The sequence below is a fragment of the Gallinula chloropus genome (genome assembly GCF_964237585.1).
Source record: "Gallinula chloropus genome assembly, chromosome: 32".
NCBI lineage: Eukaryota > Metazoa > Chordata > Aves > Gruiformes > Rallidae > Gallinula > Gallinula chloropus.
Genome location: NC_140117.1, coordinates 1,064,627 through 1,092,151, shown reverse-complemented (window position 1 = coordinate 1,092,151; position 27,525 = coordinate 1,064,627). Strand labels below are relative to the sequence as shown.

At 56.0% G+C, this 27,525-nt stretch overlaps 4 protein-coding genes and 1 long non-coding RNA gene across 8 annotated transcripts in view; 4 read left to right on the top strand and 1 right to left on the bottom strand.

Annotated features, from left to right (window-relative positions):
• LOC311202930 (butyrophilin subfamily 1 member A1-like) overlaps nucleotides 1–27,525 on the top strand; it is a gene marked incomplete at both ends in the record, with an annotated part of 517,675 nt that overhangs the window by 345,195 nt on the left and 144,955 nt on the right. The gene's annotated exons all lie outside the window — the stretch shown is intronic.
• The window catches only part of LOC311202788 (class I histocompatibility antigen, F10 alpha chain-like), a gene marked incomplete at its 5' end in the record, with an annotated part of 115,865 nt that overhangs the window by 11,897 nt on the left and 76,443 nt on the right, over nucleotides 1–27,525 (top strand). The window lies entirely within an intron of this gene.
• LOC311202789 (butyrophilin subfamily 3 member A2-like) lies at nucleotides 9,268–15,105 on the top strand. Of its 4 annotated transcripts, none has more exons than XM_084277438.1 (7): nucleotides 9,268–9,366; nucleotides 10,151–10,234; nucleotides 10,620–10,967; nucleotides 11,292–11,573; nucleotides 11,823–11,924; nucleotides 12,164–12,187; nucleotides 13,798–15,105. In XM_084277438.1, the coding sequence occupies exons 1-6, from the start codon at nucleotides 9,348–9,350 to the stop codon at nucleotides 12,172–12,174; spliced, it is 846 nt and encodes a 281-aa protein (XP_084133564.1). In that variant the 5' UTR covers nucleotides 9,268–9,347; the 3' UTR covers nucleotides 12,175–12,187; nucleotides 13,798–15,105. The 4 variants fall into 4 exon arrangements, with proteins under 4 accessions (XP_084133564.1, XP_084133563.1, XP_084133562.1 ...); XM_084277437.1 differs by having other exon boundaries at nucleotides 13,662–15,105; XM_084277436.1 differs by having other exon boundaries at nucleotides 13,342–15,105.
• LOC311202814 lies at nucleotides 19,492–21,145 on the top strand. Its single transcript, XR_014617940.1, has 3 exons — nucleotides 19,492–19,670; nucleotides 19,971–20,156; nucleotides 21,010–21,145. It is a non-coding gene; the product is annotated as an uncharacterized lncRNA (long non-coding RNA).
• Nucleotides 20,268–22,114, bottom strand: LOC311202796 (killer cell lectin-like receptor subfamily B member 1B allele B). Its single transcript, XM_084277448.1, has 5 exons — nucleotides 21,892–22,114; nucleotides 21,207–21,353; nucleotides 20,884–21,047; nucleotides 20,529–20,638; nucleotides 20,268–20,431 (listed from the first exon to the last, which is right to left on the bottom strand). Exons 1-5 carry the CDS (start codon nucleotides 22,037–22,039, stop codon nucleotides 20,308–20,310), a joined length of 693 nt encoding a protein of 230 aa, XP_084133574.1. The 5' UTR covers nucleotides 22,040–22,114; the 3' UTR covers nucleotides 20,268–20,307.

Genomic DNA, 27,525 nt, shown 5'->3' with positions numbered 1-27,525 from the left:
CCTCCCTCCCTCCCCGCATCCCCGCCCTTCTGGCTCGGGCAGGGCAGGGGGAGCGGGGTGGCTGCGGGACCCAGCCGAACCCAGCGGGACAGCGGAAACCCGCCCCGTTCCCGCCCGCGGGGTTCGGCCGTTCCCGGCGGGTTCGGCGGCCGGTCGCGCGTCGCCGTTGCCCGGGCAGCCGGTCCGGCCGGTGCCGGGCGGGGCCGTTCAACGCTTCCCAAGTCCCCGCTCCGTGTCCCGGGACACGCGTCCTGCCCACCCGCCGCTCTCGCTCAGTCGAGCCTTCGGCCATGGCTGAGCCGGTCGGTGCTGCGGGAGCGGAGACAGGCGCCGAGCGCCGGGAGAGCGCTGGGGAAAGGGCTCGGTAAGCCCCGGGTCTCCGTCCTCTTCCCCGCTGAGCCATGGGGAGGAGACCGGAGGGGGAACCTGCCCAGGGGCCGGGCCGCCGGCCGCTCCCACCCACCTGCGTCCCTCGGGCTCCAAGGTTCATCCTGCCACCCATCCTATTGGATATTTGTACCCGTGACACGCACAGTGGGATCGAGTGCACCCTCAGCAAGGTGTGGGTGACACTGAGCTGTGTGGTGTCTTTATACACTGGACAGAAGGGATGGTGTCCAGAGGAAAACTTGGCACATGTGGTTTTGTGTCCCTTTTGGAAGCTTTCCCTATACTGATAAAGAAAACATCAGCTGGCTCAAGGCTGGAGTCTCAGAATCACACGATTGGGAAAGACCACCAAAGACCACCAAAAGGATGGTGATGGACTCCAGGCTGGGCAGAAGCTTTTCTGGGTGATTTCTGACCAGAGAAATGTGAGCCCTCATCACCTTAGAAACACATTTCCCACTTGTCTAATTGCCTAGTGATCATAGAATCATAGAATTGTAGGGGTTGGAAGGGACCTCGAGAGAGGAGGAAAACACTGGTGCCCAAGTTGGCTTTTCCTCCTTTGTCTGAACGGGCTGGGGAATCTCACACCTCTCAACTCCTGGCTACACAGCTGGTACTAAGGCCAAGGGTTTGGCTTGAACGACAAGGGGATGTTCTTTGGTGACTCCAACCTGTTGGAGAGGGACAGGACCCACCTGTCTAGAAGGGGCCCTCAGGAGTCCCAGACCCGGGAGGTAGGATAAAGTCTGGAGAAAGGGCAGACTGAGTAAATACCGGCTTTACCATCTCTACCATCACCTGGCTGAGCCATCAAAGAGAAGACTTAAGAAATGAAGAAGAGAAGGAAATTCCTCCCAGGCTGCCCAGGGAGGCTGGGGAGTCTCCTTCTCTGGAGGGATTCAACACCTACCTGGACACCGTTGTGTGTGACCTGCTCAAGGTGATCTCCACGGACAAGACTGGAGGTGCTCCCCCTCTGGGAAGTGACCTCCTAGGTGATGCCCCTCTGACAGAGATGTCACTGGTTGGTCACCAGAGGTCCCTGGCAACTGTTGCTATTCTAGACCTCTATTGGGTTGGCTTGAGACAGGGGGGCAGCAGGCAGAAAACCAGGATGCACGTCTTGCAGATGGGGACAAAGCCAGGAGATTCAAGATCCTGTCAAACTCGAGTCTTATTAGTCCATCTGCAGCAGATACAGGACTGATTTTTTTTTTTTAATTACTATTTTTTAAGAGAATATGCATAGCACTAAAGTCCTAGTAATAAAAGAAGTGAGAATGAATAAAACCTGAAGTATCTCTGTTTATCACAGGCCCCGTTACAAACCTGTAACTTGGCAAGTAAAAGCAGTAGAACAAGTTTGGATAAGAAACTAAATACAAATCTAGTATCAATAGCAATTAAATCTAAAAAATAAATTATAAATTGATTAAAGAAGTTGCACATGACTGTTTGACATTCAATGAAGCCACAATTTGAGTATGTGAAAGTATTGAGTATGATTATCAATACTTTCAAAGGGGGAAATGCGACAGTCACCCTAATAAAATAGCTTCACTTCTATGTTATTTTGGTTCTAGTGTAGGATTTGATTTTGATTTCAAAGGAGTTAGAGCAGCTGTGAGAATATAAGGGGGAAAAAACAGAAACCCCCAAAAAACCCCACTCCAACATGACTGATGAAATATTATTGGGTCAACGCCACTCTGGTCCCAAACAGCTTCACACCAGCACAGATTTTTTTTTATAAAATTTAAATATTTAATGCAATAAAATAAATAAATATTTCTCTTTTCACATTTAACAGACAAAAACAGAACAACAAACCCAACCCCACGTTGCAGGGAGTTGGTCAAACTTTAGAACAGAAACTAAACTAAGAGTCTAAACTAAACTAAAGAGTCTTAACTAAACTAAAGAGTCTTAACTAAACTAAAGAGTCTTAACTAAACTAAAGAGTCTTAACTAAACTAAACTAAGGGTCAGTCCAAGGGGATCACAGTGTGACTGCAGTGGTGCCCGTCTCACAGCAGCTGCTGGTGGATTATGTCCCACACCATCTTCCTCTGGAAGTGAGGGATGTGACTCTGGAAAGAGAAGGAGAGAGAAAGCTGTTACATAGGAAGTCAGGGTGGCAAGGAGGCACAAACACCCGGTTCGTTAGGGACGGGGAGCGCAGCTCTGCCCTGCTGAGGCCACCCCGAAGTGCCGACCCCAGCAAGCGCGCGCCCGGCTTTCTTCTGGCAGGAATTTGCTGTTTAAACCAAAAAAGAACAAAAGATCCTCTTCATCTCCAGCATTTAATCCCACAAAAAGCCAGCTGATGAAGGAGACTCCCACAACAGCAGAAGCTCATTTAGGAAGCCCCCAGACCTCACCTTGTCAGAGGAGGAACAGGAGAACCAAGCAAGGAACTGCAATGCCCACCCTGTACCCACACACCAGGTGCACCTCCAGGAAGAGGAAATACAAAAGCTTTTGGACAGAGGAAGTTCCCAGGCTGGGGGCTGGGACAATACCTGGTGTCTGCCCTCCAACACATGGTGTTACAACCACCAGCTTACGTGGATTCAAAGCTCTGCTGCCACAGAGAGAGTCACCAACAGCATGAAAAAAGGACTAAAGAGCACCACGTAACCACAAGCCTGAGTTAAGTAGCGGGTACCTAAGGGGGTGCAGTAATGTGTCACCCTCCACAAGTCCAGACAACCAGATACTACGTCCTCCTGCTGTGTGGTGCAGCTACACTCTACCCAGCAAGTGGGACAGGTACGAGTCATGGGGATTCTCACAGGTCCCAGATGGAAAGGGATCTCCTCCCTATTTCTGTTCGTCCAGGTGATACACAGTTGTCACCGGTTGACTGGAGAAGGTTGGAAGACTGGACAATGATGGAACACACAGCAAGGATGGAACAGCAAAGTAGGATGACACGTGGCAGTAGTAGGATGGAAAATGGAAGTAGGATGGCACGATGTAGTAGTAGGATGGAACACGATAGTAGTAGGACGGCACACCGGAGTAGGATGGAACACAGCAGTAGGGTGGAAGACTGGTGTGTGATTTAACTCCAGAGTAGATTCGAGCCATGGTGTAGATTGGAGGACTGTACAAGACTGGAGCAGGGGGGAAGGATGGAGGAGTCGAGGAGGCTGGAGGAGTCGAGGAGGCTGGAGGAGTCGAGGAGGCTGGAGCACTTTGGTGCAGGAAAAAACAACAGAGAAGAACCACAGTGTTTATAAGCACGGCATTTGGTATTGACACGTGTCAGAGCACCAGAAAGGAGACAGTTTATTCCTACACAACTGTCTACATGTGAGTGGGGAGCCACAGCTACAGCAACAGAAATACCTCAAGTACAACAAGACTGTCAACCCCCTGGACAGAAACATCCTGCACTGGTGTCACCACAAAACACAGCGGGCATTTCTGTGCAGAGACCCTTCACACTCAGCTGGGTGACTCTGAACTCGGGCAGACCAGAGGGGCAGGAGTCAAATTGGTCACCTTAGTGTTACCCAAAAGAGAAAACTGCCTGTAAATTAAGTGAGAAGGACCGGGGGAGGTGGAAAGGAAGAGAGAAAATCCTGGCATCCCCTGTCATTACCTTACATTTCACGTCCCCAGATTAAAATAAAAATCTTCTCTAGTTGGGAGCGGAGGAAGGAAAAATAAAAAGCTACTGAAGGTTCACCTCCCATAGGACAGCAGCCCAGGAAACCTTGGAAAAACATCCCTGTGCGGACACAGAGACAAATGTTGGGCAGCACGGAGGAAGTTCAGGAATGAAATGGAAAGCAAACCTTTCAGAGAAGAAAGTCAAAGCAAACAGAAGGGTTTTACCTGGCACAAGGAACTGTCTTGTCCCAAAGGGAGAGTGTTCCGTTCCCCAAGGGAGTCCCACAAGGCATTTGATCTACGAGAGGAGAGCGTAAGCAAATCAGCCACTGGTAAAGGCAACTGAGGAGGCTGACGAACTTCCCCAAAGGTCAATGTTTCCTCTCTCCCCTACGTCCCCACATTCCCTGTGTTCTGTTGCTTTACAACAGTCTCAGATTTTCTTACTGGCAACTGCAGCAAGTTGCCCTGGGCACGAGGTATCGCCAGGCTGAAGCCCAGATTCAACCCCAAAAAGGGTTCTGGGGATCTAACACCCCAAACCAAACCAGTTTCCTCCTGGGCAGCTGGCAGCGGCCGTATCGCAGCTGGAGCTGGCTGCATCCAAGGCAGCTCCGGGACTGAGATGCCGAGCGAAATGCCCGGCCCCGACCCAGCAGCAGCGCAGGGATGCAGGGAAGAGACTGAGTTCCCACCCCAGCACTGCCAGACGCTACCGAGGGGCGATGCCGCCACAGCCCGTCCGTGAGCCAAGGGGGAGAGTCGCACCACACGCCAGGAAGAGCGCAGGAGAAACAAGCTCACGCCCTGACGTCAGCCTTACCAGTCTGCACCAGTTCTTCTCCTGGCACACAACTTCTGGGTCTTTTCACTGCAGGCTCAGATGACAGGGCCTGAGTCTGGAACAGAAACAAACAAAGCACCACCCTGAGTTTAACCTGAACACCAGCCCAAGCCAGCGGAAGCTTCCGGAAAGGGAGGCAGCTCTGGTCCGATTTAGGGACCAGGATTTGCTGGCTCAGAGTGCAGCAGAAGGATCTTGGCAGGATCTCTGACCAGCACGCTGCCCTTTGGGTTTGATTGTTAATAGGGGCTCTCCCCCACGCAGGGATTAAACCCCCTCAGGCTTCCTGCCCAGTTCCCCTCGGGCAGCTCCCCAGCATTCCGGAGTTCAGCCCTGACTCTGGCTCAGGGAGAGCTGAGCCCCTCAGAAAGGGGTTTTGTACAAACAAAGAGTCAATGGTGTCTCAGGGACAAATAACAGAGCACGAGGGTTTCTTACTCCTCTCACCCTACGGGCAGTAAGAAAAAGAACACGGCACCTCCCAACCAAACTAAGGGGTCAAGCAGCTCAGGACTCGTTTTTACAGAGCCAAAGTCCTAGGGGAATCCTCTCCCGGGCCGGTGGATACCGAACCCAGCAGAGAGGGCTTTATCCAGAGGAAGCAGGCGATTGTTCTCCCAAGCTCATGTGTTTTGGGTGCTCCTTCCTCAGCTCCACGTGCCAGAGCAGAGCAGGCAAACCTGAGCGAGGCAAACCCAGCACACCAGAGGCACCTGCTGTCAAGGGCAAAGAAGAGCCTGAGGCTGCACAGGTTCAGGAAAGTCTCTGCTAACCTCTCCCACAGACTCTGCTCCTGGAGCGGCATCGCTGCCCGAAGCTCGGCGTTTCCTTGCTGCCCTGGCTGGGACCTTCACCGCAGCAGCAGAAACCTCTTCAGCCTTCTCCTCACACCCAGGGATGGCAGCATCTAAACAACAAAGGCAGGACACATGACAGCGTGACCTAAGAGGGGGTTCAGATTGCCATTTGCTTGGCAGCCCAGCTCCTCGATCCCACCCAGAGCACTGGGATTCATTCCAAGCTGCACACCCTTCTGCACTTTCAGACACCCCTCAGTTTTCCAAGGGACGCCAAACGCCAGAAGAACCAGGGCTGTGAACTACCTTTGTCATGGGCGCCACCTGGTTGGAGCTTTGGAGGTTCCTGCCCATCAGGATGTTCCAAAGGCGGATGAGAGCTGAGGAGAGAAGACACAGAACAGGGATTTACAACCACGGCTGAGCTTCACACAAGCACAACTCCCAGAGCTAATTGCTGTAGTTCCCCTTCCAAGTCCCCCTGGGATCATCTATGACACACACACAGACACCGCAGAGCATCCCCCACCTCTCCCAGCCAAGGCACCGCTAATTATCCCACTACAGTGGGGTAATTCCCTTCTGTTAATGCTTCTTCATGAGTTACACTTGCTCCCAGCACCAAACACATGGCTTTGGCTAACGTGGAACGGGCTTTGTTTCACTCTGCACAGGTTAACCCCCCCTCCCCCAAGCCACACACTGCCCTTCAGCGGGGCAATGCCCCTGTGCACAACGCTGAGTTACTCTCCCCGGGGGGTTCACCACCCACACTCTCAGGTCCCTTCCAACCCCACAACCACCCACCATCTGTGCCTGGCAGCTCCGGGACGCCGGCACCGCTTCAGCCCCGGGAAGGCAGCCCCGTGTCTCCACACGCCCTACGCCGGGACTCCCCCCCAGCCGCTGCTCCCCCTCACACACACACACACACACAGAGCCCTCTGCTCCTGCCCCACGCGCGCTCCCAGGGCCCGTTTCTTTCCCAACTCCCCGCTTCCCAGACGGAAAAGCCCCCGGGGGGCCAAAGGGGGCGGGGTCGCCAGGGGCCTTCTCGGGGCGGGGGGACCCGCAGCTCCGCTCCCGCCCTGGGCTCCAACGCCCAGGAGAGGTCCCGCAGGCCGCACCCGGGAGGCCGCGGGGCCTCAGGGACGGGGCGAGGCCCTCGGGCGGCCGGACGGCCTCGGGCCGGAGCGCTGACCTGGGGGGCGGCCTCTGCAGCGGCGGCGCGGCCGGGGACGGCTCGGGGGGCGCGGCGGGCGGCGGCCAAGAGGCCGCCCAGGGGCCCCGGCAGCCATCGGCACAGAGGCACCGGCAGCCCGCGGCGGGAACGCGCCCGTCCTGCGCCGCGCCCGGCCCGGCCCCTCCCCCCAGGGGGTGGGGCAGCCCCGCCATTGGCTCCGACCGCTGCCTGTCTGGGCGGAGCTGGGCCGGGCTGGGCCGTCCCTCCCCGGCTCTGCCCCCCGCTTGCCCGGCCCGGCCCTGCCCGGCCGCCCCTCCCAGGGCTGTGCGGGGCAGCCCCTCCAGTGGCTCCTCCCGCCGCCTGTCTGGGGAGGCAGAGCCCGGGCAGGAGAGGGGCGGCTCTCTCCTCTCCCTCTCCCTCTCCCTCTCCCTCTCCCTCTCCCTCTCCCTCTCCCCACCGCAGGTTCTGCGGCCCGAGGGACGCAGGTGGGTGGGAGCGGCCGGCGGCCCTGGCCCCTGGGCAGGTTCCCCCTCCGGTCTCCTCCCCCCGGCTCAGCGGGGGAGAGGACGGAGACCCGGGGCTTACCGAGCCCTTTCCCCAGCGCTCTCCCGGCGCTCGGGGCCTGTCTCCGCTCCCGCAGCACCGACCGGCTCAGCCATGGCCGAAGGCTCGACTGAGCGAGAGCGGCGGGTGGGCAGGACGCGTGTCCCGGGACACGGAGCGGGGACTTGGGAAGCGTTGAACGGCCCCGCCCGGCACCGGCCGGACCGGCTGCCCGGGCAACGGCGACGCGCGACCGGCCGCCGAACCCGCCGGGAACGGCCGAACCCAGCGGGCGGGAACGGGGCGGGTTTCCCCTGTCCCGCTGGGTTCGGCTGGGTCCCGCAGCCACCCCGCTCCCCCTGCCCTGCCCGAGCCAGAAGGGCGGGGATGCGGGGAGGGAGGGAGGGAGCTGCGCGGGCAGCCGGGCTGAGGCTTCTCGGGGTGCCCCCGTGTTCCCACCCCGACAATCCCGGCACCCCCTGTGTTTCCCTCACGTTTCTCCTTCCCGGGGAGAACAGGATTCCCCACCGAGGCAAAACTCCTCCGTGTCAGACGGGAGGAGGATCGATGCCTTTGAACAGCCAGCGCTGGGGATCTCCTGCCTTCAAGTCAGGCTGCCAGCACTAGAACTAGATGCTGCCTCTCTCAGCACAGAGCAGGTGAAGCCCCCAGCCCCACTTACACCAGCTACAAAGTCCCCACCACAAAGGCAGGGCTTATTCTCCCTGTCGTGACTTGTTGGCGCTGGTGGGCAGCGGATCAGCCGGGCTTCCAGGCCGTTCTCCCTTCCCTTGTTGGAGCAGCTGTTTGTCCATCTTCTTCTCTCCTTGCTGAACATCCTGCCAGAAGGGAGGGAGGGGGAGAAAGAATTGAAAAAGTAGCTCAGGAGCTCAGGGTGTGAAGGGAACGTTTGTGATCTGGGGACAGAGCAAACTGCACAGGCTGTTCCCAAGGCACTGGCACGTTTGATGGGGGGGGGGGGGACAACGTATATAAGGGAGCATAAGAAATCGCATTTATAATAACTAACACATCAATAAGAGTAAATTCAATTACTAACTATTGCAAGATGCTTGGAGGGAAAGCTGATGGGAACAAAATAAATGAGAGCAAGGCTGTGACTCGTGACCCCAGCAGCCCAAGGCAGGTGGCACCTGGGACGGATAAGGAGGAAGCATCAGCAGGAAGGTAGTTCTTGGGATGGAGAAGGAGGAGCCCCCTACTCACTCAGATCACTGCGGGGACAGACAGGGACCATCTGTCAGCAGACAGACGGTCTGTTTCCAGACAGGCAGGAAGCCGGGTTTATCCCCCACCCCGGGACCCCGCTCCAGGGATCCGCATCCCTCAGGCGGGAAGGGATCGGGATGTCCCGGGTCACAGAAGCTCCGCTGAAGGAAAGAAAGAGCCCAGATCCGTCTGTCCTTGACCATCTCGGGGTGCACCGCTCCCGGAGGCACTGCAATACCGGGACGATGCGCGGACCGGAGGGAGCAAGCTCCGGGTCCAACTCCCAAACCCAAAAATCCGTTTAATATAAAGTCCTCTCATCGAGGACGTATCAGATATTAAACTGATAAGAACAGATACTACACTTCATCTTAGCCAAAAGGCCGAGAAGCGATGTCTCACACACACCCAGCACCTCTACACACCCCCGCCGGCACTCACACAACTCACGGATGCTCTACATCGGCTTCAAAACACCCTCTCGTCCCGCTCGCATTCGCATTCCCCTGCCTATCCCGCCTCTTCCCGCCGGGATCCGCTGCTCCCGGCTCCGGGAAACCGGCGGAGAGCTCCGCACCGAGCACTCCCAGCAGCCCGTGCGCGCCCCGCTGCTCGCGATTTGCATGGACACGCCCCTCTCCAGCCGCTGCTCTGCCCGCTGTCCTCCCCGAGCAGCACCCAGCTTCTTCCTTCCCAGAACCAGCCACAATAAGATGGTCAAACAGCCGGTGTGCGGATGCTTTTAGGCATCAAAGGTAAACTAAGGATATTTAGCGGTAAGATGGGTTATCAGAACTCGTTATAATCACTAACCAATCAGTGGGGTGTCAACAGTGTGTGTAACCAAGTAGCAGTTTTTCAGCTTGCCACGTTTGCAGTAACAAATGTCTCTAATCTGTGGGATTTCACCCAATAAACGGCTTCACCTGAAATTCATATTGAATTGGGTGTTGCTCTCTGCTGGTCTCCACAGGGGTTGAGCACAGAAATAGTGGGGGACATGGAGAGACAGGAAAGCCTTTGACACGGTTTCTCACAGCATTCTGACTGAGAAACTGGCTGCCACATCAGGAGGAGTGATCTCCAGTCTGTCTGCCGCTGGGATAAAGCTGATGTGCTTGACATCAGCGCGTTGTTTGTGCTCCAGGGCCTCAAATCCCAGCCCTTAATGGGAAACTTGGAAAGGATCCAATGCTTTCTTCATCCTGCTGAGTCACAGAGCTCATTTCCTTGCTGCGAGAAGATTCCCTTCTCCAGGGCGTTTAGAGCATTTCCCTGCGTTTCGAGCTGATACGGGATTTGGGATAAGTCCTGGAGAGGGGCCGTGGGGCAGAGCAGGGGCTGCCCTGCTGACCTGTCTGCGGTCCTGTCCTGCCCTTGAGCACCAGTTTCTGGTTCCATCAGGGTGCTGGTGCAGGGGCTCTGGGTATTTCAGCCCTTCTTTGGGGGCAGGGGCAGCCCTTCTTTGCCAGATCCCCTCTGGGGTGGCTGTGACCCCCATCACTCTCCTCTACCTCCCTTCCCCTCCCTCCTCTCCAGTGTGGCTGCAGATGTGTCTCCCGGCGAGCACCTTGGGCTTCCTGAGGTTTTGGGTGACTCTCCATGTGCTCCAGCTGGGATCAGGTAGGGATCCTGCAGGGCTGGTGGGGGCTTTTGCCCACTCTGGGTGGGTGATGTGGGGCAGGGAGCTGCCATGGGGTGGGGGGAGCCCAGCCTGGAGCTTGGCCCTGCATAATTTAACTTTCCCTTGGCTGCTGTGGCTAGAGTGGGGCTGACTGGGTTCGAGTTTGTTTTCTGGACCAGGTCCCCGCCCCTGGGAAACCTCCATCTCCTTCCAGTCCTTCCACTCCTACACCAGTTTCTCTGGAGTCTCTGGACCATTACAGGGCGAAGCAACACCCGTAGCATGGAGCATGCACCACTCACACCAAGCTCAGCCCTGGCCTCCAATGCCCTCAATTAACGTAGGCACCATCTCCGTGTCTCTGTGTCCTTGTCCATGGCCAAGCTGACTTCAGAGTGGTGGGACCAGACCACCCTCTCCGTGTCACCGTGGGGCAGGATGTTGTGCTGCCATGTCACTTGTCCCCAGCCATGGACATTCAGAGCTGGGACATCAGGTGGATCCGTCATGATGTCACCGAAACAGTGCACCACTACCGACATGGGGAGGACGTGTCCTGGGAGCAGATGGAGGCATATGTTGGGAGGACAGAGCTGATCAGAGATGGTCTCTCCAGAGGCAGCCTGGACTTGCGAATCTCTGGGCTGAGACCCTCTGATGATGGTCTGTACATCTGCGCCGTGATGGATGATGCCTCTTATGATGAAGCTGAAGTGTATCTGGAAGTATCAGGTTTGTGTCCTGTGTGGTGTTTGCAGGGGTGGTTGTGGTGTCCCTAGGCTTGTGTGCTTCCCTTGGTGCCCCAGGAGAGCTGGCACGGTGTCTGGAAGCCTTGGGTGCAGACGCTGCCTGGAGGTGCTGAAGCTGGGCAGCTTGGTCTTGCTGTGCCGGGAGGTTTGGGGGGAGATCTGGGGCCGTTGGGCATCAACACTGGGTGGTTCCTGCACAGGTTGTGGTGGGTTTGGTGGGAGCTGTGAGGGGTCTGCTCAGGGATGCGGTGGTGGCTTTGGACCTGAGCCCATCCCTCCCTGACCCCAACCCCGGGCTCTTCCGCAGCCACAGGCTCTGGCCCCCAGCTCTCTCTGGAGGGTTACGAGGCCGGAGGCATCCGGGTGCTGTGTCGATCGGCCGGATGGTTCCCGCAACCGGAGGTGCTGTGGAAAGACCCCAACGGGCACCGTGTCCCCTCGGTCTCCCAGAGACGTTCCCCTGATGCCAGGGGCCTGTTTGACACCGAAGACGCCATCGTGGTGACAGGGACAGGAGAGGGGAAACGGTCCTGCGTGGTCAGGAACCGCCGCCTGGACCAGGAGCAGGAGGCGTCCCTGCACATCTCCGGTGAGACGGCTGCAGCCAGCCCCTGCGGCGCTGGAGCAGGGCGGGGGTTGGCTGCCTTGCTTGGAGCAGCTTTGGGCTGGGCTTGGGGTGCAGTGTGAGGGTGTGGGGGCATGGGAGGACTCTGTCCCCTTGAGGCCAGGGCTCACGGGACAAGGGCTGGGAGGTGTGGGGCGGGGGTCTCTTGGTCCTTCTCCCCATGGACGTGATTGTAAATTAGTCCCTTTCCCTGTGGATCTGTTTGTTTCACAGCTCCCTTTTTCCACAATGCCCGTCCCTGGATAGTTGGTCTGGTCGTGCCCCTCGTGCTCCTCATGGTCTTCTCGCTCTTTGTTGTGCTCTTCTTTTGCCTCGGTGCGTATCTCTGGAGAAGGAAAGGTACATTTGCCCCCTAGGGACCTGTTGCCTTCATCAAAAAGCTCTTTGGTGAAAGACATAATGGGATGGGGACGCGGTGGGGTGTGGGTGGCAGGACAGGAAGCACGACCAGAGTGTCTGACTGGTATGAAGGTCCCAGAGACCCTCTTGAGATGTTTCTGCTGAGGAAGCAAGCTGCTCTCCTGACCTCCTCTTCCTTCGGCTTTGCTTTTCAGACCGGTGGTAATCCAGAGAGATGGGTGAGTCCTTCTAACCCCTTCCCTCAGTAAACCTCCTCACACAGGACACCCCAGGATGGACTTGGCTTTGGGGGGTTCCTGACTTTTGGCCTGAACTCCAGAGAGCCTGGGTGGGCTGGCAGGGAGCCATTCTCTGGACTGAAGCGGTGTGGTGGTTTAGCCCTGGCTGGAGGCCAAATGCCCACCAAAGTCAGTCTATTACTCCCCTTTGTAGTTGGACAGGGGAGAAAATATATATTGAGAGGCTGAGGAGTCAGGGTAAGGACAGGGAGAGGTCATCCTGTCATCAGTGACATGGGCAAAACAGACTCAACACAGAGTGAAGGAAAGAAATCTCTCGAATTTATTACACTGCACACACAGAGAGTGAAACCAGAGTTGGGAGCGCAACCAGATCTTAAAACAATGCAACCAGATCTTAAAACACGTTCCCCCCCCCCCCTCCCCGCTCCCTTCTTAGCAGGCTTTAGTCATGATTTTACTCCCTTCTTCCCTCACGTTGAGGCATGGGGGGGAGAGACTAGGGAAAATGGTGTTCTCTGTAGCACTTTCCCCTCACCCCTCCATTCTCAGCAGACTTCCCTTTAGTCATGAACTTGCTCCCTTCTTCCTCCCCCATTGTGGCACAGGAGGGGCAAGGACTGGGAAAATGGGGTTCTCAGTCACTTCTTCATGAGTTGTTTTCCTTTTCCAGATCTTAAAACACCTCTAACTCCCCTCCCCCCACCCACCCACCCACACTCCCTTCTTAGCAGACTTCACTCTAGTCATGATTTCACTCCCTTCTTCCTCCTCATTGTGGCACAGGGAGGGGCAGAGACTGGGGAAATGGGGTTTTCGGTCAGTTCCTTGCAAGTTGGTTTCCTTCTCGGCCCGGGAGGGGGGCATTCATTCAACACCTTTCCCCTGCTGCCCCGTGGGGTCCCACCCACGGCAGACAGTCCTTCATGAACTTCTCCAATGTGAATCCTTTCCCACAGGGCTTTATCTATTCACCAGTTGCCCTGGCGTGGGTCACTGCTATGGGCGCAGTCATAAATCACAGTGTCTCTCAGTCCCATTTCTCCACAGGGTCACCAGCCTCCCCCAGCAAACCTGTTCTGGCTCAAGTCTCTCTCATTTCTGTGTCTCTGTTTCTCTCCATGGGCTGCAAGTGCTGGCAGGGGCTTGCTCCAACGTGGGTAACAGCGTCTTCTCTATGTTTCCACCTGCTCCATCCAGCGTGAAGCCCCTCCACGGGCTGCAGGTGCGGTCTGGGCCTTTTGCACAGGCTGAGGACACACACAACCCCCCACTATGGGTTTCTCCAGGGGCTGCAGGGGCATCTTTCTCTCCGGCACCTGGGCCACCTCCTCCCCCGCCCTCCCCGGCCTTGGTGTCTGCACAGCTTGTTACATCTTCTCATTCCCTTCCCCAGTGGCAAAATGCAGCTGCCTACATTTATTTTTTTTTTTCTCCTATATGTGATTCCCAGAGATGCTGTGACCATTGCCGATGGGCTCAGCAGCAACTCTGGCCTTGAATTGGCCGATATTTACAGTCTGGGGCCTTCAGAGAATTCCAGCAGCTCCTTCCAGCAGCCATTTTCTGCAGCCCCTGTTCTCTCCCAGCACCCAGCAGAACTGTGACACCGCCAGCGATGGACCCAGTGGCCCTGGACCTGGTATCCCTTGGAGCTGAGCCCATCCCTCCCTGACCCCGACTCTGGGCTCTTCCCCAGCCACAAGCTCTGTCCCTCAGCTCTCTCTGGAGGGTTACGAGGCCAGAGGCATCCAGGTGATCGGCCGGATGGTTCCCACAACCGGAGGTGCTGTGGAAAGACCCCGACGGGCACTGTGTCCCCTCGGTCTCCCAGAGACGTTCCCCTGATGCCAGGGGCCTGTTTGACACCGAAGACATCACTGTGGCATTGCGGCTGTGCCTGTGCTGCTGTACCACCCAGGCTGCAACTCCACTGTCACCTCGAGTCAAAGGGATGGGTGCCTCTGGATGAATCTCTGTGAGATCAGAACAGCCCAAAGCATCTGTGGCCAGGAGCAAGTCCTCAGCAGATTCCCTGCTCTCCTGCAGACCCTGCCCAAGCTCCTCTCCTCACTGCCACTGGAGCAGCTGTCCCTCTCGGCCCTGCTCCAGCTCATCCTTACATGTCAGAGCAGGATGGGACTCAATAAAGATTTGTGATGCACATGGTGTGCGGCCATGAGGGAAGGGGGAGTTTGTGCTGATTCCTGGCTGCCGCTGAAGGGGATTTGCGGCAGGCTTGGAGCAGTGGTTGGAGCAGGAGTCTGGGGGCAGCTCCCAACAGGGTAAGCAAGGGCTAGGAAGTGGGGGGCACTCAGGGCAAATCAGGCTCCCCTTGTCTTGGTTCTGGGGAGCCCTAACTCTACTAGCACCCTGTGTACCCAGGGTGCCACAGCTCTGCATCCTTCTGTGCCATGCAATCCCATTGGGATCAAGCCTGAGGTGTCTTTCTCTACTGCCCTTCCGAGCTGGGCACTCGGTACAGGTGGTGACGGCTTGTGACTGGGTTTAGGGACTGGGCTGCATGGGGATGGGCAGTTTGGGACAGCGGGGTGTGGCATGCAGTTTGAGAAACAAAGGCTCAAGCACTGCCAGGTTAACAGATAAGGGGATGGAGCCTTTAGGCCATGAACCTCGGGGAAACTAAACAAGGTGGCAGCATCGTTGCCGGCCCCAAGCTGGGACAGGCTCCAGGAAAAAGTGTCCTCTATTGTTAAGGTGTATCTGCTGTCTGACCAGGTTTTAGAAGTTCTATTAGCATGATAAGATAGAGATGCTGCTGTGACAGCAAAACATTGACCAATCAGATGTAGCCCATGAACACCGTGTATTTGAAAGAAAGCAGCCGTCTGCAGAGCATATAAAAAGGAATGGTTCTTTGCAATAAATCGACTCTTGCTCGCATCAAGCTGTGTCCAGTCTCTCTCTGTCACGGCAACTTGGTGCCCCGTGTGAGGTCTTTGAACTGCGCCGAGCTGTGCGGCATCCTGCGACTCCCACAGAACGTGGAATGAGCCACTGAAAGGAAGTGGGAAGCCTGGCCAGGAATCATCCCTCTGGAAGAGAGGTGAGCTGTGGGTAATATGGGGAATCAACTGTCTTCCCCCGAGAGAGACGTATATATGACCTTATGAAAGGTCTTCTTAAAAAGCTCGACATTGATCACATTGATCCAAGTTGGGCCCGTTATTCCGACTCCAAGGGGACCCCAAGCAGGGACCCCTCTCTCTTGTCACCAGGATCCTGAACGAGGGTATAGAGCGACTGAAATAGGAGAGTGTGAGTTTTGGAAACGGCAAAAGATGTTCTTACCAGCTGCCCCAGCCTGGCGTGGCTCCGAGATGTGTTCCCTGACACCGGGGTCCTCTGAGACAAGTCAGGCGGTGCGAGGAATTTAAAGGGATCTCGCCATAAAAAAGTCTCAGGACCGACTGCCCCCCCAACCGAAGACTACAGAGACAAAAGTGTTGCCTCCACGGACAAGGAACCTATGGACATGGACAAGAAACCTAAGGACAGGGACAAGAATCCCACGGAGATGAACAAGAATCTGCCTTGCCTACCATCGCATCAGGGATCCCTTTTGTCTCAGTACCCACTGCTGACACCCACATCACCCAGCAAACTCAGCGACACATCCGTGTCTCTTGACGACCCAGAGACTCCAGAGAGACTGCTCGTCGGAGCCTGGGCACGTAAGGTTGCTTCAGAACTGGGAAAAAGTTTATGTGGGAACAAGTGGGTGGTGGAAAGAGTTAATAGCGGACCCCTGGCATGCGAGCGGAACAGGACGCCAGCGCTTGGCTGGGCCCCAGTGCTCGCAGGCGGGGTCACGCTGTGGTTCGCGATGGGGTCAGGGCAGAAGCAGCGGCGCAGCTCCGGCAGTCGGAGAACCACCGCAGAAGTCGGAGAACCGCCCCCCACACACCCCATCCACCCATCCATGTGGCGTGGATGTGACGATTCGCGTCTTGCAATGTTCTTTGTCTGATAGGTTGGTTTGCAGCATTCATTTGTATGTGAGATCATTACATGGTTGAAATACTGATTGCGGGAAAAAACTTAGACGTTGGAAGTTTGACTCATGAGTGAACTGCATTTGGAAGAAAGGGGTTCCAGAGAAAATTCCAAGGAAGCCAGTGTGAAAATATTTGGATGTTCAAAAGTTGCATGAATTGTTTCATCAATCTGCTAAGGTGCTTTAGCTACAATACCACTTCTTTGTTTACTGAGGCTAAAGGGATTGCACAGTCACCTGGACTGTCAGCAATTCACCAGCGGCCTTGCCCCTGGCGTGAAACCTTGTGGCACAGGCACACGAGAGGCTTTGGACTGCACAAATGCAGGAATCCAGTAACTGTGTCCAATGCCATGTACCCCGTGAAATCAAAATGGACAACAGCCCAGGATATATAGCACAAACAATACAAACCTCTTTCCAATGATGGGACATTACCGATGTTACAGGGACACCACACTGGCCTGCAGGTCAGGCCATGGTGGAACGTATGAATCAAACTCTCAAGCGTTTTTGCTTCACAAACAAAAAGGGGGAGAGAAGGACATCTCTCCAGCTGATCGATTAAACAAAGCTCTGTATGTTTTGAATTGTTTATGTCTGCCACAGAACAGCTTGGTACCTCCAATGGTGAAATACGCAGGAGGTTTAAAAGGAGGTTTGAAAAACGGAAAAAAAAATGAAAAGAAAAAAAGTCAATGTCAAGTGTTAGTAAAAAAAATTAAATTACAGGTACTAACTTGGGGAAAGGAGATCTGGCTGTGTCATTACAGATGCCACAGATCCAGAAAAAAGCAAGCCTGTGTGAACCAGGCAGAGATCCTGATCCCAGTAGCTTATGTCAAGTGTTCCAACTGCAGCCACAACGGACTATGAGTTTTGCTGCGGGACATATTGAACTATCTAACAGTCTTTGAAATATGTATGTATTTGTGGTAAATGAAAATTAGGGAAATGGTGATTTCTGCACAGCCTAAGAACACAGACTGCAGTGGGTGAGGCTGATGTTATCTGATGTTATCTGACTCCTGAAATTGTCAAGACACTTAGCTACAGATGTGGATTCTGTAAGACTTTACAGAATCAAGCAGCAACTGATTTTTGTTGCTGGCTCATAGACATGATTGTGAAAATTTTGAAAGGCATGTGCTGTATGAATGTGTCCACTCCCAGTCAATTCATGCGAGCATTCAGAAATTAATAGATCAAATACAAAAGATACAAGAAAATTGATTCTTTGGATTGGACAATTGGTTTCATGAGTGGGGAATTTCAGGATGGATATTGTCAATGGTCAAATTTGGATTACATAGTCCCTGACAATATTCTTGAATTTCCTATGAAACAGCAAAGTTATTCATACTGAGAAGTATTTGGTGATCACATCTTCAAAACACTACGGCCTTGAAGGCAGAGGTACGGACTGCCTTAAACCATGAAGGAGTTGTAGGAAGGTATTTGGAAGTAAGTGAACATGTCATTATTATCCATAATAAATGGTCAACACAGAAGGTGTGTAGATAACTTTTAGACATAAAAGATAAATTAACAATGCAAACAGCGTGTGTAGCCAATTAGTAGTTTTTAGCTTGCTACATTTTACAGTATGGTTTTTCGTTTATGGGATGTTTTTTAGATTTAGTTAAATAAGGACTTAGGGTTTTTTTGTAGTTATTTTCGCCTTAGTGTTATTTTTGACAAGTCTTGCAAAAGAAAATATCACGCTCAGTGAAGGAGGTTCTTTTTGCTAAACAGGAAGGGGGAGATGTGGCATGCAGCTTGAGAAACAAAGGCTCAAGCACTGCCAGGTTAACAGATAAGGGGATGGAGCCTTTAGGCCATGAACCTCGGGGAAACTAAACAAGGTGGCAGCATCGTTGCCGGCCCCAAGCTGGGACAGGCTCCAGGAAAAAGTGTCTTCTGTTGTTAAGGTATAGCTGCTGTCTGACAAGGTTTTAGAAGTTCTATTAGCATGGTAAGACAGAGATGCTGCTGTGACAGCAAAACTTTGACCAATCAGAAGTAGCCCACGAACACCATGTGTTTGAAAGAAAGCAGCCGTCTGCAGAGCATATAAAAAGGAATGGTTCTTTGCAATAAATCGACTCTTGCTTGCATCAAGCTGTGTCCCGTCTCTCTCCATCGCGGCACCTGAGCTTCCTGACACCGTCCCAGCTAACTAACCAGAGAGCTGCTGGGCAAAGCAGCCCCAAGGCCGAGGTGAGGGGTGAAAGGGGGGTTCCCTTTAGAGAAGGGAAAACCGGGGTCCTCTGCTGCTCCCCTGCAAGGGAGAGGACACGGAGTTGCTGGGAGGCAGAAATCCTTCCCGGGGAGGGGGAGGCCCTGGCACAGGGTGCCCAGAGAAGCTGGGGCTGCCCAGATCTATATTCTTATTCCATAAAAATCATTGATTAACTTTGCTTAGAGTTTTAAATGCAAAGAGGAGAGAGATGTTGAGCCTGGAGAAGGGGAGGCTGAGGGGAGACCTTCTCCCCGCCTCCCCTGCCCTGCCAGGAGGGTGCAGAGAGGTGGGCGATGGTCTCTCCAGCCAGGGGACAGGAGATGGGACAAGGGGCAATGGGCTCAAGCTGCCCCAGGGCAGGGTCAGCTCAGCTGGGAGGGCACAGTTCTTCCCTGGCAGAGTTGTGGGGCTGTGGCACAGGCTGCCCAGGGAGGGGCTGAGTCGTGGCAGATGAGCTACTGAGGGGTCTGTGTCAGCACAGGACAGGAACGGTTGGGCTCGGTTCTCTCAAAGGTCTTTTCTCACCTGTTGACTCGGTGAGGAGTAGCATATTTATGTATTTCCTGGAAGTCCCTCTCAGCTGCCCATGTCCCCAGCACACGTGTGGTTACGTTGAGCGGGGCTCCAGGCACACACCGTCCCGGTTCCCTATTGCTAAGGGCCTGAACGTGCTTCATGTTCTCAGAGCTGCTGTAACTGCTCTAAAATCAAAATCATATTCGAAGCTAAACCCCAAATACCCCAGAATTCCAGCTATTTCAGTAGGGTGACAGTGAAAGGAGGAGCCCGAAGCGAGAGGCGGGCTGTCCCGCCCTCAGGTGAAGAACAACGACCCGGGGCAAGACGGCGGCTCCGCCCAGGGGCAGCGCTACTAGAGTTTTACCGCCCAAAGGCGGGCCGCTCGCTGATTGGCTGCCTGTCCCGCCACTCTTCCATCGTGAAGCGCTGATTGGTCGGTCGGAGCCGTTTCGGTGATCCCGCCTCTTTGGCCTGAGGTGTTGGCCGCGTCCGTGAGGCGCAGGAGCGGATACGGAGCGGGACTGGAAGGAAAATGGGGTGGCGGGTGCTGCGTGGGAAACTGCGCGGTAACGGCGGTGGAAGGAGCCCCGTGTGGGGGTATATCCCGAGACACGGGATGTCCCCCCAGTGTCGTGACCTCCCCCGTGTGTCCTGAGCCCCGCACACCGTGTCACCCCCCACAGGTACGTCCCGAGCTCCCCGCCCCGTGTGTTCCCGCCCCCCCACCCGGTGTGTCCCGAGCCCCGGGATGTCCAGAGCCCCCCGTGAGTCACCCCCGGTGTGTCCCAGCCTCGCTCCGTGTGTCCCCCCCTCGCCGGTGTCTCCCCAGCATCGCTCCCTGTGTCTCCCCATCACCCCGGTGCATCCCGACCCCCCCCCCCGAGCTCCCCCGGGTCCCCCCTCCCCGGTGTGTCATCCCAGACGGTTTCATTTCCCAAACAAGCGGTTTGAAAGCGACTTTCAAGATTTCCTTCCTTTTTTAGGGGTTTTCTCGCACCCCCACCCCCTCCACCACCCTTGCCCGGTCCCCCTTCCCGCGGCTTCACCCCCCTGCTCCATCCGAAGCTGCCGGAGCATCGCGGAGCCGGAGCCGTTGGTCGGTTACCCAGGAGGATGCTCCGAGTATCCCCAGGTGACAAGTTTTGGGGGCATCTCAATGGTTTTGACAGGTGACTCGGCTGCTTGTGGCTCCCCCCTGGTTTGTCCTGACCTCAAATACACCCAGCCAGCTCGTTGAATGTAAATTCGTGGGGAAATTAGGGGCCAGCTCACTGCAAGCGGATGGGGAAAGGGGGTGGGGATGCCACAGCCCCCCTCGGCTCAGAGCTCTGTTGATCCTTTCTGGCAGATCCACCGCAATCCCTCGGTGCAGTACTCGGAGTTTATCCTGTTCCCCTTCAGTGTTCCACAGCCCGCACTCCCATTCCCCAGGCTCTGTGATAACCTGGGGGTGCAGGAGGCACCCACGTCAGGGCACGAGGGTCCCAAGGGTGTCTAGGGAGATCCCCATGCCAACACCCACCCCTCCCCAAAGCACTCACCAGCTCTGGTCCAGGCGGGAGCCATTCAGCCAGGTCCAGCCCTGATAGATGGAGAAGGACAGGCCAATCCAGTATTCATTGGAAGGCTGTAGGATTTTACTGATGGAGTCCTGGAGCGGGGAGAGGGCGGGTGATGATGCCACGTGCCATCCCAAAACAGGCTCCAGCTCAGCCCCTGCAGCCCCATCCCAGAAACGAGCCCCACCGCTGTCCCCACACAGGCAAAGGCACCCAGGAGCTTGGCACCGACCCCCCAGTTCCTGGGACAGCCCTTTGCCCTTCCCCAGGGGCCACCTGCCCCTCTAGTGCAGCCCTGGGACCTGTCCCACGTCCCCGATGCCATCAGTGCCTTTACCAGCTCATCCTGATCCTCCAGCACCAGCAGCTCAGACCCCCGGTTCTCACAGTCCTCACGGCTCTGGGTCCAGTTCCTATGAGTACTGCTGTTCTCAACAACCCAGTAACACTTGTTCCTGTTCAGCGTCCAGCCCGTGGGGCAGAGCCTGCACCCCTCACCCTCTGAAAGACAGCCAGAGCCACGCTCAGCCACACAGAAGCCACTTTGTCCCCTGCAGCTCCACAGAGGACGAGGGTTTCACCCCAGGAACATGGAAACACCCCGCACTCCAGCTCAGGGTGCTCTTACGTTTTGAGGAGCCTGACGGCCGGGGCAGGTACCTGGTGACTGTGATGGGCAGAGACCTTCCCTCAGCTCCATGACAAATCTCTCCAGCGTGGCATTGTTGTTTCCTATGATCACACACTCGTTCTTCTGGCTCCCCACATTCTCCTGGCCTCCCATGTTCCTCAACGACTGTCGGCAAGCTGTGTGGGAAGGATGGAGCGATGGAGCAGGGGAGAGGGTCAGGGCGGGATCCAGTGTAGACAGGGAGAGTAGCTCCCAGCCTGACACCACTCCGGGCAGTGGTTCCCCATGTCTCTGCTCCCCCTCCACAGCCCCAGAGTCCCGGCAGATCCCTCCCCAGCGCCAACTCCACGCTCTCCTCCTGCAGAGGATTCTCCACCTGGCTGAGGGCTGGGGGTGCCGTGACCCCCCCAGGCAGCATCACGTCCCCCTGGCCCCAGCCTAATTCCGTCCGGGCTCCGTGTGGCCCCAGCTCCTCCAAGGGTGTGAAAACGTGGCTCCGCCTCCGCTGAGAAGTTTCCAGTGGTTTCCCCTCCCCGCCCAAGGCTCCTCCACATACAGCTCTGAAGAGTTCTGATCAAAACCACGTTCCAACACCTCAGCAGCGCAGGCCCTGAGCAGCAGACACGCCTCCTACACAGGCACCCTCAGGCCGGGACCCCCCTCCCGCCTCTCGCGATGGGCCCTGGGATGTCCCGGGCCCCAGCAGCTCCTCACCCCAACTTCCCAGCGCCACCACTGCCGCTCCCAGGACGAGGTGCCCAAGGCAGCTGGCCCAGAGCGCGGTTCGGTGCCACGGGGGACAGCCCGGTCCTGCGAGGGGAAGAGCTGTGAGAAGAGCAACAACACTGCCCCAACCCCACATCCGGCGAGACAGGCTTGCAGTGCAGGTTTGGGCTATTTTCTGCTCCCAAAAACCCTTTTGAGGCGGTTCTGCACTTTGCTCGCAGCCTTTTGTCACCCCCACATCCCTCTGCTGCTGCTCCCCTTATCTCACACCGACCCCAACGGCACCGGGGCAGGAGGTTGGCTGGGTCCTACCCAGCGCCCAAGAGCTGGGGGTCTCGTGGCTGTGAGGAAGACCCAGAGCTCAGAGGGGAGCTGAGGGGGGAGAGGCAGCCCCATCCCGCTCACGGGAGAATGGAGGAGTCCTGTCCGTAGCCCGGTACCACTTGGTCCCATCCAGCATCAGCCCGTGGGGCAGAGCCCACAGCCCTGCATGCACAGACGGGCGGACGCTGCCGTGCTGAGATGCCCCTGGGTAGAGCCTTGTGTCACCCCGGGTGGGGACAGCGCGGTTTGGGGACCCTGCGCTCGGGGGAGGCTGGGGAGCATCCATCACATCCCCTCAACATCGCCAGGGTGCCCAAGGCAGGGTGTCCTGGGGCAAGACCGCTCTCTGCACAGAGGTGTGACCCCATTAGGGGACCAGCAGCAGGAGCTGGGTGTCCCCCAGACCCCCCTGCTCCCTCTTTTGGGGCTCAGCCCTGAGACCTGTAGCTTGGTGGAGATGGGACGCCAGCCAGCCCGCGGCATGGGACAAGCCCCAGCCTTGAGAAGAGCCCCCCTGGCTCCTCTTCCCTTGATTCCTGCCTCAGTTTCCCCATCTTGAGCAGTTCCTGGGCATCACCCCACTTCTCTCCCAAGTCACACCCGTCGTTGCCACCCCAGCTTTCCTCCCCTCCCCACAATGAATTTTTGGGAGGATGGAGAGACCGACCAGCGCTCATGACCCCCAAAGTACCTGCATTGCGGAGGGGACCCGGGCTCCCCGCAGCACCCCGCTGGCCCCGTGGGGTCAGGACGGTGTAACCACCCTCAGCCTCCATACCGGGGACGACTGAGAGCGGTGGTGACACGGTGCAGGTGACAGGAAACCGATGACCCCAGGACCACCCGGGAGGCGGGTGAACTGGCAGAGGGGCCTGAGCTTCCTGACACCGTCACAGCTAAATAACCCGAGAGCTGCTGGGCAAAGCAGCCCCAAGGCCGAGGTGAGGGGTGACAGGGGGGTTCCCTCTAGAGAAGGGAAAACTGGGGTCCTCTGCTGCTCCCCTGCGAGGGAGAGGACACGGAGCTGCTGAGAGGCAGAATTCCTTCCTGGGGAGGGGGAGGCCCTGGCACAGGGTGCCCAGAGAAGCTGGGGCTGCCCAGATCTATATTCTTATTCCATAAAAATCATTGATTAACTTTGCTTATAGTTTTAAATGCAAAGAGGAGAGAGATGTTGAGCCTGGAGAAGAGGAGGCTGAGGGGAGACCTTCTCCCCACCTCCCCTGCCCTGCCAGGAGGGTGCAGAGAGGTGGGCGATGGTCTCTTCAGCCAGGGGACAGGAGATGGGACAAGGGCCAATGGGCTCACGCTGCCCCAGGACAAGGTCAGAACCTATTTCTAAGGGCCTGAACGTGCTTCGTGTTCTCAGAGCTGCTGTAACTGCTCTAAAATCAAAATCATATTCGAAGCTAAACCCCAAATAACCCAGAATTCCAGCTATTTCAGTAGGGTGACAGTGAGAGGAGGAGCCCGAAGCGAGAGGCGGGCTGTCCCGCCCTCAGGTGAAGAACAACGACCCGGGGCAAGATGGCGGCTCCGCCCAGGGGCAGCGCTACTAGAGTTTTACCGCCCAAAGGCGGGCGGCTCGCTGATTGGCTGCTTGTCCCGCCACTCTTCCATCGTGAAGCGCTGATTGGTCGGAGGGAGCCGTTTCGGTGATCCCGCCTCTTTGGCCTGAGGTGTTGGCCGCGTCCGTGAGGCGCAGGAGCGGATACGGAGCGGGACTGGGACGAGAATGTGGTGGCGGCTGCTGCGTGGGAAGCTCCGCGGTAACGGCGGTGGAAGGAGCCCCGCGTGGCGGTGTATCCCGAGACACGGGGTGTCTCCCCAGTGTCGTGACCACCCCCGTGTGTCCTGAGCCCCGCACACCGTGTCACCCCCCACAGGTACGTCCCGAGCTCCCCTCCCCGTGTGTTCCCGCCCCCCCACCCGGTGTGTCCCGAGCCCCGGGGTGTCCAGAGCCCCCCGTGAGTCACCCCCGGTGTGTCCCAGCCCCGCTCTGTGTCCCCCCCTCGCCGGTGTCTCCCCAGCATCGCTCCCTGTGTCTCCCCCCCCACCCCGGTGCATCCCGAGCCCCCACCAAGCTCCCCCGGGTCCCCCTTCCCCGGTGTGTCACCCCAGACGGTTTCATTTCCCAAACAAGCGGTTTGAAAGCGACTTTCAATATTTCCTTCCTTTTTTAGGGGTTTTCTCGCCCCTCCCCCACCCCCCTTGCCCGGTCCCCCTTCCCGCGGCTTCACCCCCCTGCTCCATCCGAAGCTGCCGGAGCATCGCGGAGCCGGAGCCGTTGGTCGGTTACCCAGGAGGATGCTCCGAGTATCCCCGGGTGACGAGTTTTGGGGGCATCTCAATGGTTTTGACAGGTGACTCGGCTGCTCGTGGCTCCCCCCTGGTTTGTCCTGACCTCAAATACAGCCAGCCAGCTCGTTAAATGTAAATTCGTGGGGAAATTAGGGGCCAGCTCACTGCAAGCGGATGGGGAAAGGGGGTGGGGATGCCACAGCCCCCCTCGGCTCAGAGCTGGGTGGATCCTTTCTGGCAGATCCACCGCAATCCCTCGGTGCAGCTCAGAGCTGATCCTGTTCCCCCTCAGCCTTTGCTTCCACACCCCGGGGCGCAGTAGAAAAACCTCTGGGTAACCGTCCCGGTTACCTATTGCTAAGGGCCTGAACATGCTTTAGCTTCTCAGAGGTGCTGTAACTCCCTTAAAATCGAAATCATATTCTAAAATAAACGCAAATTAATCCAGAATTCCAGCTATTTCAGTAGGGTGACTGTAAGAGGAAGAGCTAGGGGGCAACAAAGTCACCGATTGGCTGTCTCTCCTGCCACTCTTCCATCGCTAAGCGCTGATTGGTCGGTCGGAGCCGTTTCGGTGATCCCGCCTCATTTGCCTCAGCGGTTCGCTGGAGGAGCGGGAATGAAACGGCGGGGCGAGAGAAGCGGAGCTGGGGAGGGAGTGCGGCGGGGAATGGGTGTGAAATGAGTGGAAAAGGGGGGAACGAAGGAGGAGCTGCCGTGCAGGGAACTTTGTGGGCTGTCGGTGCCCTCGGGTTGCTGAGGGAGTGGCTGTTTATGGTGGTTTCCTGCCCTCCACCTTGTGTCCCCGCAGCCGAGGCCAGGCTGGATTTCTCCCCAGGAGGGAGAAGGATTTCCCTTCTGAGCCCCCCTTCAGGTGCTGCTTCAGCCCGAACCCCCTAGGAAAGAAGCCTGTTTGTGTTGATCCCCGTCTTTCTCTTGGAATTAGCTCTTCCCCCGGCCACTGGCTACATCAGCTGTTCCTGAGAAGCCAGAAACAACTGGAAAAAGAAATGCAAAGCTAGTCATTCCTTTGTTAACGAAATTGCAGGATGCATCCTTCTTGGGTCTGAAGGAAGGTCCCACTCAGTCCAAGGGGCTGGTGGGGAGGACACTGGCTCTGCTGGTGACCAAGGGCTAGTGTGTTCCACTCCGTAGGTCTGCATTGTGTGTCACCAGTCTCATGTATTTTGCTATAACATCCGTTGTTTATTATTATTATAATATATCTCTGTTATCCTGGTAAACTCTCCTTATCCCAACCTGTGAGGTTTTGGGTTTTCCCTCCCTTTTCCCCTCCCTCAATTTCCCCCTTAAAGAGTGAGCAGCTGCGTTGGGCCTGGCTCTTGCCTGGGGCAAAATGACCAGACTGCTCCAGCCTGGTCCTCCACAAGATCACAAGCCCCTCCAGCAAACCTGCTCCGGTGTGGATCTCTCTCTCACTCATCTCTGTCTCCACAGGCTGCAAGTGCTGGCAGGGGCTTGTTCCAACACAGATCACAGCATCTCCTGTCTGTCTCCCCCTGCTCCAGAGTGGGGCCTCTCCATGGGCTGCAGGTGGGGTCTCGGCCTTGTCCATGGGTTGCAGGGCCATCTTTCTCTCCTCCTTCCCCTTTTTCACTGCCTTAGTGTCTGCACATCTCCTCATGTGTTCTCACTTCCTTTTCTGGGGACACAAAGTGGCTGCTTGCAGCTTTTTTTCGTCATTGTGACTCCCAGAGGTGCTGTGACGGTCGCTGGTGAGCTTGGCCTTGGTCAGCAGCGACTCTGGCATTGAGCTGGCTGGTGGTTGCTCTATGGGGCCTGCAGAGAGCTGCTGGCTGCTTCTTGCAGAAACCACCCCTGCAGCCCTTCTCCACCTGAACCCAGCCATGCACAACTGACACGCCCCTGAGCTCATCTTTCTTCTCATCCGATTCGGACAGGCTGCTTTTGCTGGTTGATGGAGGTTGAGTCGCTGCTGCTCAACTAGATGGGCACAGAAAGCTCTGTGGAGCTCCCTGCCCCGTGCTGCCCGTGGTGTCAATGCTGCCTTTCTGCTTTGAAGCTCATTAAAAGAGGCAAACTCCCGGGAGTGTCGTGTCTGCTCAGGGCAGCCCTGTCCCGTCCTCTATGGCCGGCTCAGGGCAGCCCTGTCCCGTCCTCTATGGCCGGCTCAGAGCAGCCCTGTCCCTTCTCTCCCGCCTCCCACTATGACTGCAAGAAGTTATGCCTGAGCTGAAGGATCAAAGGGGGTTGAGGAAGAACTCTGGGAGAGAAGTAGGCTAAGACCCCACAGAAGCAGTTGACGGGCTGTGCTCCTCCTCCTCCTGAGACAGGGATGTCTTCTTGGTAAGCGATTGCAACTTCATGCTTCTGGGGGACACACTTGTGGAGTATTTTGCTGGCTCTTTCTTATAATTGTAGCATTTTAATTACAATCAGCATCATTATATATATTCTATATGCAATGATATGTATTATATATCAATATATTATTATATAAACATCTCAACATATTGTATATACTATATAATTATATATTATATACACTATATAATTTTATATACTATATAAAATATAGTGTATATTTATGTATATGATACCTTTATATATAATATAGAGATATATTATAAAACATATAATATGAAATAGTTACTAATATATACTATATATTTTAACATATTTTATATAGTATACAATTATATATAATATACATTATCATTATATTAGCACTGTTGCAACGAGTGTGTTTATCAGTGGCAGTCATGAGCTTTTTTATCTGTTAGTTTCACTGGCTGGGTAGATGGAGGGACAGCAGTGGATGTCATCTACCCTGACTTCAGCAAGGCTTTCGATACTGTCTCCAATGACATCCTGATAACAAAGCTGAGAGAGTGTGGGATACTCTGAGCTGAGAGAGTGGGCAGTGAGGTGGGTTGAGACCCGGCTGTCGGGCCGAGCTCAGAGGATGGTGATCAGTGGAGCAGAGTCTGACTGGAGACCTGTTACTAGCAGTGT

Bases quoted from the DNA above. Each gene is read 5' to 3' on its own strand.
- LOC311202789 (XM_084277438.1), top strand. The intron at 10,235-10,619 runs GTAGGGATCCTG...TCCATGGCCAAG, and splicing joins TGTGCTCCAGCTGGGATCAG to CTGACTTCAGAGTGGTGGGA. The intron at 10,968-11,291 runs GTTTGTGTCCTG...GCTCTTCCGCAG, and splicing joins AGTGTATCTGGAAGTATCAG to CCACAGGCTCTGGCCCCCAG.
- LOC311202796 (XM_084277448.1), bottom strand. From the start codon at position 22,039: ATGTGGGGTTGGGGCAGTGTTGTTGCTCTTCTCACAGCTCTTCCCCTC. The intron at 21,354-21,891 runs GTGAGGAGCTGC...CTTCCCACACAG, and splicing joins GGTGGCGCTGGGAAGTTGGG to CTTGCCGACAGTCGTTGAGG. The intron at 20,639-20,883 runs GTAAAGGCACTG...TCCCCGCTCCAG, and splicing joins TGGAGGATCAGGATGAGCTG to GACTCCATCAGTAAAATCCT.